This window comes from Aquila chrysaetos, chromosome 20 (assembly GCF_900496995.4).
Source record: "Aquila chrysaetos chrysaetos chromosome 20, bAquChr1.4, whole genome shotgun sequence".
Classification (NCBI taxonomy): Eukaryota; Metazoa; Chordata; class Aves; order Accipitriformes; family Accipitridae; genus Aquila; species Aquila chrysaetos.
Window position 1 is genome coordinate 11,770,827 of NC_044023.1, and position 15,742 is coordinate 11,786,568.

At 41.7% G+C, this 15,742-nt stretch overlaps 1 protein-coding gene across 2 annotated transcripts in view; it reads right to left on the reverse strand.

The window, feature by feature from the left end:
* Nucleotides 1–3,768: 3,768 nt before the first annotated feature.
* Nucleotides 3,769–15,742, reverse strand: part of KBTBD12 (kelch repeat and BTB domain containing 12) — a 42,281-nt gene continuing 30,307 nt past the window's right edge. For both annotated transcript variants that reach the window (XM_030043730.1, XM_030043731.2), the window contains one exon: nucleotides 3,769–7,161. In XM_030043730.1, coding sequence (XP_029899590.1) covers nucleotides 6,992–7,161 — 170 coding nt within the window. In that variant the 3' untranslated portion in view covers nucleotides 3,769–6,991. The remainder of the gene's footprint in view (nucleotides 7,162–15,742) is intronic.

Consider the following 15,742-nt stretch of genomic DNA (forward strand, 5'->3'; position numbering starts at 1 on the left):
CCTTGGATGCAACAGTGCCTTTTAGTGGCTAGTTAAATGCATCACAGATTCATTATGGGAATCCCCAGAGAGTTGAAGATTTCCTATCAAAGCTGTGGTAGATCATCTAAATTCAGGTCTCAGTTACCCAGTAAATCTACTATACTTCTGTAAAGCACCTTCTCTTTTTTGCTTCATAGAAACTGTGGCTATTTAAGTGGCATAATTTATTAAATCAAATCTGCTTTGAGAAAAATACAGTTCCCTCATTCTTCTAATTACTGCTGTTCAAATTTAGCCTCAATTAGTGACCTCTCAATTTGCTGAGATTAGTTCTGCCTGTGTAGAAGTGTGACTAGCTATGAAGGCACATGCAATAAGCCTTACATTTCTTCTACTTAACGTATTACACAATTAGGTATCTCTTATTGCTTTTTGATGAAGGACTAAACAAAATACCCTTGTAGCTGTAAACATCCAGTCTCTCCTTTCCCAGGAAGGCTCAGTTTCTGAATGCTATGGACAACCGTGTTACCAAAAATCAGGGAGATGACAGCAGTGCAATAATGTTATTATTCTACCATTGTATAACACTTTTTGATCTCTTGATCTCAACATAACATTACAGACATCTGTGAGCCACCCCTTCCAAAAACACAGCAAGGCAGACCCACAAAATGAGTAGAGATGTATTATTATAACTATTTTACATGGGTGAACCTAGACGCAGAGACCAGATGCCCAAGACTAGTAAACAGAGTAATTGAACTGGAAACAAATCCCAGAGGTTCAAATTTCCAATCTGTGCTCTAGTTACAAGACAGCTCCCTGTGATCCTCCTCCTCATACTGGAAAAAGCCGGGAAAAGCCTATTGAATGGGTATGATAGCTTTTTATGTTAGGATTCAGCAGTTTTTTCAGCCACATTTGAAAGGAATGAGTCAGGAATTTGTGTATGTGGGAAGTGGTTTCCTCTCACATTACTGTATGTATGGATGAAATACATTTCCTCTACTATGAAGTTGCTGAATGAGAAAATAAAGTAGTGCAGCTGACTGGCACTTTAGTGGCTGTACTTCGACCCTGATAATGAAAAGCCAGCGGCCTCAGGAGGCCAGTTTGGATAACACATTTTGTAGAAAAACTGGTGAAGTCACTTGCATTCTCGTAAAGAATGACTAGAAAAGGACAAAGTGGAGAAAAAAAACCAATGCTAAAACCTGATAAATTAGAGACCAGGTTCATTAGTGAAACCTGGCCTGACTGAAACTGCAGGAGAAAATCTGGCTTTAAGACGTGAGCTATATAATGCAATAATGAAGACACCTCCCTCTGTGCTTCAGGCAGTTTTTGTAGCAACTAGTATTCGGGAATCAGAGATAATGATAATGGTTTGTGCCTGCAATCATTACAGCTATGGCACGCACAGTATGCAAGGCATTTAATGTCAAACTTACTAGCATCACGCAGCGAGACAGTGGCAAGACTAAGTAGAATGCAGGTCACCTGCCTTCCAACCCTGGTCATAGCCAGAGGACCAGCAACATTGCAGAGCAGGCAGGTTTTATTTGCAACGAGACTGAACCACAGAATTTGGATTGGGGCTAGAACCTGCTCGAAGATGAGTGTCCTCAAATCCAGGGAGCTGGTATGGCCTTCCTTATGTCCTTCAAAACTGATCTGTTGCTGGAGCAATAGGCTTCCAAGGAGTCTGGAGCCTGGGGAACACCCTGAGTGGCTGTTCCCATCTTCTGGGGAACTGAAGGGGAAAAGGAGGAGTTTAAGGGCTGGTCGGACAAAGGGGCTGAGACAGAAATGGGCTGAGACAGAAATGGGCTTAGGGGAAGAGAAACAGAACAGACTTGCACAAAGCTTTCAAGAGGACTCAGCTTCTGAGGGGAGTGCTAGACACAGCAAAAAAAATTGAAGGAAGGAGACATAGGTGAGGACTAAAAGATTTCCCCAGTTGTTCCTTAGCTCAACAAGGTATTTAAGGTTCTTTTTAACTTGAAGCCTGGAATAGTTCCATACATTTAAAGACCAGCACTTTTTTTGAAGTACTTTGATGAGCTATGCGGAAGACAGAGTTGCCAGGTATGTGTTAAAAAAAGGATCTTACTGCTGTCAGTAAAGGACTTCTAAAAATAATGTTATACATGTGTATATAAAACATAGGAGTATACACCCTGGAACACTTAAATGCATTTTCGTTTGAAGGTAATTTCTTATGGCAAGCCAGGCCAGCCTGTCAGGAGCCACAGCTCTGCACCATGCTGGTTCTCTCTGCTCTGGGAGCACAAATATGCAGCCCCAGCGTGGCCTTCACTGTGGCTGCAATCATAGGTTATTAGTAAATCATTCCGTCAGACACCTGGGCAGGGCAGTAAACACAGAGGAGACATTCACCAAGAAAGAAGGAAAGCGTACTTCTGCATACATTCTATGTATATTTTAGCCATTTTCCAATATTTCCTTTGCTTTCAACCTCTGTACGTCAAATGATAGTAAATTGCAAATGTACTAGTTCCAGCTGAGCACAACTGGGGGTGAAATAGCTTTTCTTTGAAGCTGAAGCTAGAGTCCACTTGAAAAGCTGTAGGGAGAGCCACAGAAATTTGCAAAAGAGTAACTGAAATTCTGACCTGGTGATTCAAAGCATTGTGATTCATGAAACAAATTTTCAGAGGAGCTACATAATCCATTAGGAGAGCAACCTGTGAAAGAGACCATCACTGTAGCTAAGATAGCAATCACTAGGTAAACAGCTTAATAAAAGAATGTCATTGTCTTCTAGATCAGCAGAAAAACAATATAGGTCTTCATGAATATATTTTAACATTAAAAAAAAATTATTATAGCATTTGCTTTCATTGCTTTTCAGGTAAACAAGGATCTCATTACACATGCCAAGTAGAGGAAAAAATATAAGATGAGGATCCAGGGCCAGAGCCTTTTACACCTGAACCCTCCCTAGGAAGAGATAGGGAGGATTGTTCTACCCCATCTTGGCTCTGCTGCATGTTGTAAAATTCTGAGAGCAGCTCTCATCTCTGTTGCCAGTCTCTTGGTTTTGACGCTCTCTCAGCTTCTTACCTGGAGCATATTTGGGAGCTCTGGTAGAGAAGCTGACAGCTCTGTGTGCACCACAGCAATTTTCTGTTGGCAAATCAAGGCTTCCTGAGTGGCACAATACAGCTGGAACACAATACAGAAGCTGCTCCATAAATTTCAATATCGCACACACACAGAATGCATGTGTGCATTTGCTGGCACGGGCGGGGACTGAGCCACAGGCAATCACAGTAGTGGTATGTAAGGGTTGGTAGTCAGCTGCCGGATGGTTTACATATGTGGGCAGTTCCTATGACCACATGTATGAAAACAGAGATGAGATACCTACAGAGATCCTTATGAAATCAGTTATACATGGACAATTTCAAAATAAAACATTGGCTGGGGATAAAAATGGAGAGCTTCAATTAGCTTTTTATAGCATTTCATTTTTTGCTTTACTCCCTGTGTGCCACATGACCAGCTACCTCTCCAACATTTTTCTTCATATTTGGCAACTACTGATATACTTCAGCATTTCAACTGAAACTGGTGTATGCCTTTGCTTAATAATCCCCCCATTCATTTAAGTAGTAGCTTGCCAGTGCTGCTTTGTTTGCATTTTAGAATTATGGATGATGTCAAGACAGCCTTGATTAAAAGCTCAGCTAACTACTGCTCAGACGGAAAGGGGCTGAAGGAAACTATTATTTCAGTGAAACTCACAAGCTTGGAGAATTCTGTAATTTTTTTTTTTTTCATCAGGATTTGTAATAGCAGAAATTAAGACTCTTAAAGGACTTTCCCAGCAATGTGAGACTACCCATGGATGTATCAGACATGCAGTATTCATATACTCTCAGAAGGATTTTGGCTGAGATCTGTACCTCTCAATAAGCATGCTTTCTGCTTCTTCCTTCCTTCCTTGGTCAAACTTTCATTTCCAAGTATTGGATTAGAAATTGTAGTCGCCCCAAGGGCAAACCGTGAACTACTTTGGGCCCACACAATATTAATTAGTTAGTGCCCTCATTCTAGATAGTTAATCCAGAAGACAGCAATTCCTTACTTGGTATATAGTGCTGGACATCTGGACTTGGGCAGAAACTGATAGACACAGACACACAAGTCCCCACTAACAGTCAGACCCCATGGGCAGCAGGAAACGTGATGCTCGGTGCACGCAAGGGCAGATCACTTGCCAGTGGCGCATGAAGAAAAACCTGTTAACTGCCCACTACAGCTCAAGCTAGCTGATTGCAAGGCCAGTATATAAAACATATGCAATTACTCCCCTTGGTTATCAAGACAGACCTTCTCAGAGTACATACTTTCCTTTCATCCAGCTCATTAAATATCAGTCTAAAAAGCAAAACATATGAAGTGGGAAAGAAACAGCCAGCTCACTACTGGAATAAAAGTTTAATAGAGGAGTCTCAGCTGTGTTCCACATATATGTTCGAATATGACTAATGAAAGCCTGCAAAAGTCTCCCTTCTCCCCTTGAAATATTCCAAGTAGACTGTCTTTCAGAGAGTGAAATCCAGTAGATTAACTCAGGCTTTAAACTGCAGGAGGATTTGAATTGTCAGGGATAGACCACAGAGCAGAGACCAAAGACAAAAAAAACTGGAAAACATTCTTCCTTAAAACAAAAAAGGTGAAAGAAGCAAAATCAGTAGATACAGTTGCAGAATTTGGAATTTCACAAGGAAACACTTAACTGATGCTCAAGAGCATTGCTTCCAGCTGCCTTGAGAGCTCTGTAGAGAAATTAGAACAAGATTAACTTTACTTTGCAGTAACAACAAAAGTTAAAAAAAAAGAGTTTCCAATATTGGATGGTTAATTGGAAGAACTTTCTACTGATTCTGTTTAAAAACATATTAAAGCAGAGTTTGCCTCCCTGATCTAATACCTACAACTGCATTTAGCAACCAGAGTGGTTAAGATGCCCTTAGGAACTGGTCACTGATTTGTACCACTGAAGTTCATGCTCTGTTCTAGACAGATGATGACCTACATACAAACAATGGAAAGAAAAAAGAATGACTGGATGATACAGAAATGTTACAAACACAACAGTATGTGTTTAGGCTGTGACACTCATTCTGCTTGGGAAACATAAAGGGAGACAAGAGGTTAGCTGTAAGGCTCATAGATTTACTGCTTTTCTACATGTTTTCCTTAGTTTCTCCCCCACCAACTCCCTTATTGTCTGAGCAGTCCTCAGTGTTCTACTACAGTTATCAGGTAAACTTTAGTGACCTTCCTGCTAATTGTTTTTATATGACAGCTTACTATTCCCACTGGATATTGTAGAGTTCATGAATCTGAAAAGTCAGAATTGGGAAAGGGCTTTTGGGTCACCCTCTCCATCTCTCTCTGCCATAAGCATTGCAGACAAAAAAAAAAAAAAAAAAAAAACCAAACAAAACCAGCTGGCATTTTTGCAGCCTAAAATGCAATTGAAAAAGAAAATGGAGATGCTCTGAAGCGCAAGTCCTGCAAGTAACTACAGATGAACTACCTGATGGATTCCATCATTTCTTTGCCAATTATTTCCTTTCAGTTTTGTTGCTGCTTTTGTAGCCATCAAAAGCAACTTCTTGCTGACAATGATCATTCTTGTACTATATCATAGTTTACTCTTAGTGTTTGCCTCTGACCTTCACTCTGCATTGCAGCATACTATCATTTGCAATTTTGGCCCAAGAGCACAACTGAGATTTCCAGTTCTCTTGTCCATACTGCCCAGGCAGTGACAGACAGATACACTCTAAGGTAGGCACCAGAGAACTAACGAATAGTTATTGGTAATTCAAATGGGATAGCAGTACTGGTAACAATTTTCTCTCTAACCTACTGTCTTCAAGCCCTATAAAGGCTAACAGTGCCTTAAGAAACACTGTTTGAATTATTCCTCTTCCCTGTGATTATAGCCCATTCTGTTGGTAGAGAATTTACCTTATGCTACTTCATTAAAGCTACTTCTATAAAAACAGCTACTATTATATAAACATTTCTTGTTTAGCACATCTATCCTTTCCCTGTAGCAGCAAAGCTGATATGTAGATAATACTGGTCTCATTTATTACTTTTTGGTTTACAACCCCTTCTCCATCTCTCAAAGGAAGAGGGTTTTCTAACTGAACTTCAAGGTTCTGGTCACACCAGACATTGTAACAGGTAGGATCGATGGGAGAATTTAGGATTCTTCTTGTCTTTGGTACAGGCTGCCTACTAACCCTGCTGGAAGACTCACTTGGGACTTGTTGCCAAAAGACTAGTTTTCTACTAGCACAGGCTCAGCTCTGTTGGCAAAGACAGGGTCTCTTGATTCTCCTGTCTGTGGGTTAGATAATGTTTGCAGTAGCTGGTGTACTTGGCTAATGAACCTTGGCTAATGTTTTTTTGTTTAAAACAAACAAAGGCTCTTCTCTGTCGTCCTTCTGCTCCTGCATCAGTCAAGTACAGTCTGGCCCTTTCGTACAGCTGGACTGGTTATCATCAGCTGACTTAATACATTTCTTAGCCTCCGCGGTAGCTTAGCAGAACCAGGTGGGATGAACAGCAAAGGAGGGATTTCCCTGGCTAGAGCTTTCCTTCATATGTCATGCTCTGCTGTGAAGTGAGCCCTGGGCTGCCACTGTGCCTGGAGGCAAAGGGTCTCAGAAGCCCAGGCTATACCCAATGCTGGAGCTTGCACAGGCAGATGGAAGACCAGAGCCACACACAAAGGCTGGGCGACCTCAGCTTTCAATCACAGAAGTCCAGAGTACCAGTACTAGCAAATTAAGCATCGTCTGAGAAGCGCAGCTCAAAGGCAATTCTGTCCTTAAGCATGTGTTGCCAGCTCCTTTCCATGGGACTCAGCTGTCATCCAGAGCCAATGCAGCATTTGCTTCTCCAAATTCTTCAGTTTTTGCAGAATCTGGAAGCACTGAGAGTCACTGAACTTCTATTGGTCCACTAAATCGGGGGGAGGAGGGATAAGATCCCGCGGGTTCAGCCTAGCGACAAGGCAAACATCATAGCTGTCGTGCATGAGGACGTTGATGGCCACCACGTTCCACTGGTTCTCCCACGTATCCAGCTCGAGGATCTCTTTGGTGATAACTTCGTGACGAGCTGAAAAACAGAAGCAATAACAGCAGGCATCAGGAGTCAAGTCAAACAGGATCAAAGAGGTTTGTGCAATTATTATTATGACCCTTCTGTAAGGTGGCAATGAAAAGGTAATTTCTGTGGTACTAAGAGCTACGCTGTTCGAAGAGCATGCAAGTTGTCAACGCATAGCAAATGAAATAGCGCAGGTGGAGATCTGCACAGTGTATTCAGTGCTCAAGCTCTGGGCTCCAGGTGCAGCTGCAGGGACAAAAGCATGAAGTGCTCCATCTTGGTACAAGTATGCAGGTAGCATTTCATTGTGCAATCAGTTGTCAAATTCTCATCTTTTCGAGACAGAGTATTGCTTATTGTTAATGAGTATGGCTACATGCAGTATGTTGTCTTTTCTTTGCCCCGACTAAAATGCAGCTCTCAGGCTCCTGGAAGCACTCCAATACTATGGCTTTTTTCGTGTGCAAAGTCTGGACATCCTGTGATCTGGGGAGAAATAAAGTCAGAAAAAAACCTCCAGGGCTTTAAATGTACTTTAGCTGTTCTGAAATGCTGAGGAATTTGTCATGAACAGTCAGGTTAGAAAAATGCCATTAAATCACAGCAAATCTCAAGACAAGAAGCTTTTTACTGAGACCAACAAGAAATAATGAAGGAATCACCATGCAGCAGAGAACCATAGTTGTCAACCAGCAGTACTATATTAAACTTCTTATAAGAACGCAAAACCTTTCTTTGCTAACAAAAGTCCTGAACTCTCCAGCAATTGTTATTCAAAGCCAAGTTCTCTCCTAAAAATAAAGTGTCTTTCATTTCTGCTCACTTTTTCTTTTCATCTTAAAGTTGCTTTCTCACAGCAAGTAACCTTAGTTTAGACTTTTCTTACTTTGAGCTGAGGATGTGCACGTGCTCTGCCATCAGCTTCCTTCTGATGAATTTCTGGATAGATGTATTAGAAGAAGCCACGTCTCAGAGATTTCCAAGCACAGACCTTCACAGGTACCAGGATAAGAACCATCATAGCAAGAAACATTGAATACTCAACACTGTTTTATTGAGTATTAAAATACTGGTGACAGGCTAAACTTTACAGGGTCCAGGCTGAGGTTGCCATTTAGCTATCCCTTCTAGAAAGCTTTCTTTTAAAACAACAGCATCCACCACCACCACCAACCCTATCCTTCACATCTACTGACTGCATCTCATTGTTCAGACACTGCCCTTACGTTGAACTGACAGCAAAGGACTGAAGAAGAGGAAAAGAGTGAAATACAGAAGAGCATCCAGAGGCATATATTGTTTCTCATGTTGGAAACACAGACCACAATCTTCCAGAGGACAGCAACCCTGGTGGTTACTACCCCCAAGATAGTGCTGTCATGGTTTAGGTTCTATGCATGATATTATGATGATGTAGTGTCATGGGATTTAAAATAACCTTAGGGCTCCTCTGTAAGTAGCTTCAGGATGTGGGGAGGTCAGATGGAAACAAGACTTCTTCCCCTCCCAGGATTAGTTTCCTTGCTGAGCTGATTCCGGACAGCTCTGTTTACTGCAGGTCCTGCACATGCACAGCAGTTGTGCAGAAATTTCCATAAAGCTGAGACATCCACATTTTTGTCATGTTTATCTACAGAAACCACTCACCAACCATTCACCATCTCTGACCCCTCTCTCACCTGATAAAGGAGTGTAATGCAGTGTTTCTACCCCACAGTCCACAGTCCGTACTCATTTTCCCCTCAGTTGTGTTACAATTAATTGTGGCATAATTTTTGTTGGTCCAAACCCAGACTTCTGGGACTTCCGTAGATCTCTAGGAGCTTGCGTGAGTAAAATTTGGGTAAGATTTCAGGATTTAGCCTCATCTGAATAGCCTTTGTTCCATTCCTTTCTGCTGTTCACAGAAAGTGAAACAATAGTCACGATGGTTTGCTTACTGAACCTGGATATTAAATGAGAATAATAATAATGCATAGGAAAGCTGCACCCATCCAAGGAAAAGACAGCAAACTGCTAAAAAGCCCAGTTACATGTGAAGAGAGAAGGCATGACTGACAAACTGCAGACAAATAACACACGCCAGTACTAGCAAAGAGCTCATTTCTATATGACCCTGCGAGAGTGAACAGGTTTTTCCTAAGAGGCAAATACGGAGACACAAACAGACCTAAGCTGTGACACGGGAGGCTCCAGTCCCTGTATTTATTATTAGATCATCTCCTTTATGCAATAAATTTTCATGCCTGGATTTTCTTTGGCATGGATGATGACAAAAATGAGATAATCAGAGGAAAAAAAAAAATCAAACACTGGAACTGAGACATTCTGTGGTTGATTGCAACACTTCAGGAAAAAAAAAATCATAATTAAAACATCAAAGGCAGATCCAGCAACCATTCCTTACAAACCTTGCTGTGTTTTTTCCTGACCCTGGTGACTCACAACCTTTGGTGTCCCTTGTTTCCCTTTTCTGTGGGATGTTGTAACTGGTTTTGTTCCACTCTACAAATTCTGCTTTCCAGCACATGGAGTGTTAGTTAACTCTTAACCCTTGGGAGATAAAAAGAGTGTGTTGTTGGAATAAGGGAAGCAATCATTTCTCTAGTCTTATCTTGTTTAATATGAAAGGAAGCAGCACCCTTTGGATGAGAAAGTTCACATGAGGAAAAGCACTGCTCAAAATATAGTCATACTTCAGAAAAAAAATTACACACACACACCCCCTTTCTTTTTAAAAGGGAAGTAAGTTAAAACACCTCAATTCTTAAGCCTTTTATTTTAATTTTTTTTTCTTCTTGGTTAGGACAATTAAAAAGGTAATGTTTTTCAAAGAGAATAGCACCTTTGATTCCAGGCTGTAATGTTGGATTTGGGCTTTAATCCCAATAAAGAGTTTTAAGCCTGAAGGTGCAAGTAATTCCAGATTCTGCCTCGTTGGTTCACCTTATTTAATTGCCCTTTTTTTTTTAAAAGACAATATCTTAGCAGCCAATTTTGCTTACAGGAGAATAATGTGACATCTACAAAAAGAAACTGGCTGTATTACACAGAATACCTGCTTAAAAAGCCACCCCACAGAACTCCCTGTCATACACAGCATTATTCCACATCACTTACCAGATAACCATGTTACCTAATGAAAGGATTTCACTCCTTTCCAAATGCTTTCATTTTTTTCTACAAAATGAGGCAGTATTTTTCCACACATTCTTGTTTAACCATGAGAAATCTTAAGAAATTTCCTTTACACTATGTTTTTCTGCATAGGAATTAAGCCACTTTTATTAGAATTATTCAGGTAGTACAAACCTAACCTCAATGCAGATCCTTTTCAAGCAGTAAAACAGTGTTTATAGCAGTATGGTTTATTCCTACTCAGGAAAGGAAGAGGCTAAACCAGCATTGGGAACATTAATTCCAGCATAAATTTATCCCCATGAGAAACTGTGGTATGTTAAAAGAAAGTCAGAGCTCTTTTGGTACAGGTATGACTTTTTGATGTACAAGTGCAGACTGAAGGCTAACACTGAGCCTACAAACCCATCTTTTCCCAGTGAAAGAACTTGGGTCATACCTGAAAACATTCAGTTTATAAATACTAACATCATATTTCATATATGCAAATATAGTAGTCTGAAAGCAAAATGGGGCTAATCTTTAAAGTCTCTTTTATATTCTGGTCTGTAAAGAAAACACTATCCTACAATTTTTCATATGAAATTTTCCTTCAAATGTGCAGAAAAAGACAACAAAAATATTGATTTTCAGTAAGTGATTGCCTGTACTCCATATACGCAATCATGTTTTCTCTTTAAAAGGTTTATTTTCAAATATGATTCACTCCCTAAATATGGCCAGACTTCATTTTATGCTGTAAGTTTTCTCATGTCATTTGAATCAGGATTGGCCATAAATCACGATGAACCATTCTTGGAAAGACCCCCAGTATGACTGCAGGCAACATAAATATTTGATCTGCTTTTTCTTCTTTTTTTTTTTTTTGAACTGCATTCCATTTGTGATTTGGAGGTTGGGGGGGAGGAACAACTTTCCATGTGAATATAGTATTTATTACCACTTTTGGTCTTTTTTTGACCTTGCTTTCTCTTTCCTATTTGGAATGGAACATTCAGATACAATTATTAGGTTTTGGGTTGGGAGGGTTAAATGGACACCGATGTAGAAGAATTAAGCAACATGCTTAACAGGTAGAAAATGTATAGGTCATCCAGGACTATTAACCATGCAGCTATTATGTTTGTAAGCCAATACAAATAAATTCACTCTACTATAGTCTGTTTAGTGTCCAGATCATTGAACTAAAAAAAAAAATTGTGCTGAATTTTAGTTCACTGGAGTTAAATCTATGGCCAGTTTGCTGAAACGTGGTCAGTATTTAATTATTTCTTATAGAAGCCCATTGACATCAGCTGGTATATTTGCCTCCATCTTATGCATGAGGAAACAGAGTTATGGAGACAGTGAGAGCACGTGCCAAGTCACGAGTTGTGATGCCTCTGCGTCAGCGCAGGGCAGAGATATCCCAAGCAGTTTTGGACAAGCTCACCTGCCTGCTAGCTGCGGTATAGCTACACTGACATACTGGTACATGGCCAGCAGCGCCTCAGCAACTTTATCCAGAGCAGGGGCAGGTACCTCAGCACAGAAGCGCATCGTGCGGGGGGGGCAGTCTCAGTGTCACATCTGTCCTTGCCGACGAGCTCTGTGCCCTGGGACATCCTCACACAGGCTATTTGCCTGAGCTCCTGCTGATGTCAGTTCTCAGGTTGTCACAGCACATTCTCCTTTCCCGTTTGCAGTTTCCTAATGTGCTCTATCTTCTGTCGCCATGAATCGGTTTATAAAAAAAAAAAAAAGACACCAAACCTGTAGTGGTTGAACTGTTAACTGTCTGCTCTGCTCTTTACATGGAAAAAAGCACTTGAACATCACAAGGTGCTTCCCAGTTCTCCGACAGTCCCCAAAATGTTTACTCGGGTGTTTGTTTCACTGGCTTCCCCACTTCTTGTCACCTAACAGGCACCCCTGAGCTGCCTTGAAGCAGTTCACCCTCCACCGCTGTTTTGTACCTGGTTTTGCCTGCCATTAGCTGTACCAGAGACCAGAGAATGATTTTTAAACATATGGGACTAGCCTCTGCTACTTATCTTCCTCACCACTAATAGCTGCTTTCATAATTACATGATGTGGAGTTAGGTGACTTGGGAATTCACGTTTGTGTTGCAATGAGATAAAAGTGCATTTAGGTCATTACCACCAGATGTCCTGGCTCCTCATTTGCAGTAGGAAAAAGAATAAGTTCATCAAATCTGTGGCCTTCAATCCCATTTGCGTATGTGAGCTGCCCCCTACTCTACCAGCCTTGCTAGCTATAACACAGTGAACACCCCTTGTGGGGTCAAGTACATCCATCATCTATGCCTGTGGGCAGAAGCAAGCAGAGAATACACAGGAGAGGGAACTTGGCTTGGCTGTTTAACATGCTGGCCAGGCTTCATGATGTTAGAGTATCAAGGCAGTGTATCCCACCAGACACAGCGAAAGCTGGGAGGCAGGTTGGGGCTTGAATTTACAACTCTGGCAGCTTATTGTTTTCAGAGCACCTGCGTGGAGTAAGGTAAGATATTCACTCTCATAGACAGGACCTCTATCCTCTTGCTCTGCTGTGTAATTCTTCAGGACTGTAGTTTCATGGTCCACCCATTCACTCACAAATCAATATATATTAAAATTTAAAAAATATATGTATAAAGAATGGGATGGTCTACAGGAAAGAACTTCTAATTCAGTGACTTCAACTGTTTTTCTTGGGATTGATCCAGCTACTTCAGCTTTTAAAATCTTTCCAGATTTTGCCTGTTCATTGGCAAGGCCTCTTTCAGGCATAACCTTACAAGCGCTGGTCCTTCTTGCGCTGCAGGTGCTAGCAGGATCACAGATTACAGTGGCAGCAGGATCAGTGCTCCTGAAGTCAATGCACCATTCATACAAGTAAAAACTGCAAGATCAGAATAAGAATGACTGGTCTCAGACCATCCTGAGATACTGTTTCTAAATGCCTTACAATGGGTTAATACATTATTAATAGAGGATATAAAGCATGTTTAGACTGTATGCATGACAGGCAGTTATGAACACAATAGAAGATGTCATACATGGCTGCAAGCCATGTTTCTAAACAACCTATTGACCTCTTCAGCAATTAATTAAAATGCATTAAAATATCTATTAATCATTCATTAACCCTTTATAAACTATAAATGAGCCTTAGTAAGAAGCAGGACTGAATTACTAATACCATGCTGTCAGATACTGGGTCAAATTCAGATCTGAAACGAGCAGGTGCTGCTCCCCAGCAATTCCCCTGACCTGTATTGGCCTTATTTACAGTAGCGAGTTTCCAGCTAATGAGCAGGGGGTAAATGGGCAGCCCTCCCCGGGAAGGCAGCAAGCTGAAGAGGTCTCTCCCGCACGCCAGTTCCCAGCAGCAGCCTGGCAGCTCACGCCGGTGCTGGGGGAGAATTAGGCGAAAGGTCGAGCAGCATTTTTTGGGGTGGACTTGGTGCGCAGGCTGGAGAGATGGGGCAGTGCCTGCGGCACGGCGGGTGGCCATGAGCAGATTTCTGTGCTGAGCGAAATGCACGGACCCTGAATCCCTTCTGTTGGTGGGAATATTTATTCAAATGGTAACAACTGTGGGCAGGAGAACTTTAATTATTCATCGCTGCCCAGTAAATTCTAACAGAGGGAAACAAGCAGTGCTGCAGATAGGCAGCCCGGGGTTTGCCCCTCTGCTTTATTTAGCTGGGAACATGGGAAGGTGCTGGAGAAACAGGTTTTGTTCCAATCTCTCAACCCCCAAACTTCACAAGTGCAGTATTTACTGTGCCAGGCTCCTTAATATGTCTAAATTTAATTTGATTCCAGTAATGTTCCATAACCACTATAATAAAAAACAAGCACTAGAATGATTCTCCATCTAAATCACATAATGGAGGAGACTAGGGGGAACAGCCTTTATGGGAGATTAGTCAAAATAAATACCTATTAAGCTAGTCCACTGTCAGGAGAGGATGGTGTGGAGATACAAACTCATTAGCTCAGCTGGAATACAGTAATTACTACACGGTTCTGCACTGCCGCAAGCAGCGCTGCTCCTATTCCAAGGTATGGATTGCAATTTATGTAAATGAGGAAGAAGAGACCAGAAAATTAATCTAGGGTAAGTATATATCTTTTTTTTGTAGAATCAGAATTACACAGCTCATATGACTCAGTGTCACTATCACCTATCTTGGCTAACAGTTGCAAACACAAAATTGAGAATCTTGCATGCTAAGTTCATAGGTATTTCTTCCCTTTTCCCTTCCTCTGGCTGTAACACCACTTAAGTGAAGAATTAATTTCTACTTGATATCAGTAAGCAAATAACAACTGGGTTGAGCAGCTCTGGTCCCACACATGAAGCTAAATACATTACAGAATTTTTCAACATATATAGTAGGGAAGCAGTACCTTTATCTTCTCTGCTATAAACTACATTGGAGGGAGATGGCAAAACTGCCAGTTCAGAGAAAGACAGTTCCACATCAAGTGCCATTAGTGATGAAATCATAAGACCATTTAAGAGATATGTGCTGCTAATAGCAGACCCGTTAAACATTTTATTATTTGCATTGAGGTGGTTGTCCCTTTACTTTGCACATCAGCTGATGTCACATGGGTGTATAGTAAAGAAGGCATTCTGATTTAAATCATAGAATCATTCGCATTGGAAGAGACCTTTACATCCAACCCTTAACCTAACACTGCCAAGTTCACCACTAAACCGTGTCCCTAAGTGCTGCACCTACACATCTTTCAAATACCTCCAGGGATGGTGACTCAACCGCTTCCCTGGGCAGCCTGTTCCAATGTTTGACAACCCTCTCAGTAAAGACATTTTTCCTAATATCCAGTCTAAACCTCCCCTGGCGCAACCTGAGGCCATTTCCTCTCATCCTATCACAAGTTACTTGATAGAAGAGACCAGCACCCACCTCGCTACAACCCCCCTTCAGGCAGTTGTGGAGAGTGATAAGGTCTCCCCTCAGCCTCCTCTTCTCCAGACTAAACAGCCCCAGCTCCCTCAGCCGCTCCTCGTAGGACTTGTGCTCCAGGCCCCTCACCAACTCGGTTGCCCTTCTCTGGACACGCTCCAGCACCTCCATGTCTTTCCTGGAGTGAGGGGCCCAAAACCGAACACAGCACTCGAGGTGCGGCCTCACCAGTGCCGAGTACAGGGGAACGATCACCTCCCTGCTCCTGCCGGCCACACTGTTTCTGACACAGGCCAGGAGGCATCAAATAAAAAAAAAAAATCAACTCTGGATTTGAATTTATTAATTCAAATCTGTGAGACAGGCAGTTGGACCAACTTCCACAATCTGAAACTAAAGCTACAACCCCCAGCCCCCAGAAAGAGGCTACGAGGATCTGTATTTGTGCAGCAACAATGCAAAGTCAACAAACATGTGCCTCCGCAAGCTGACGGTGACAGCGGATGACACAGTCCCAGCAAACAGGC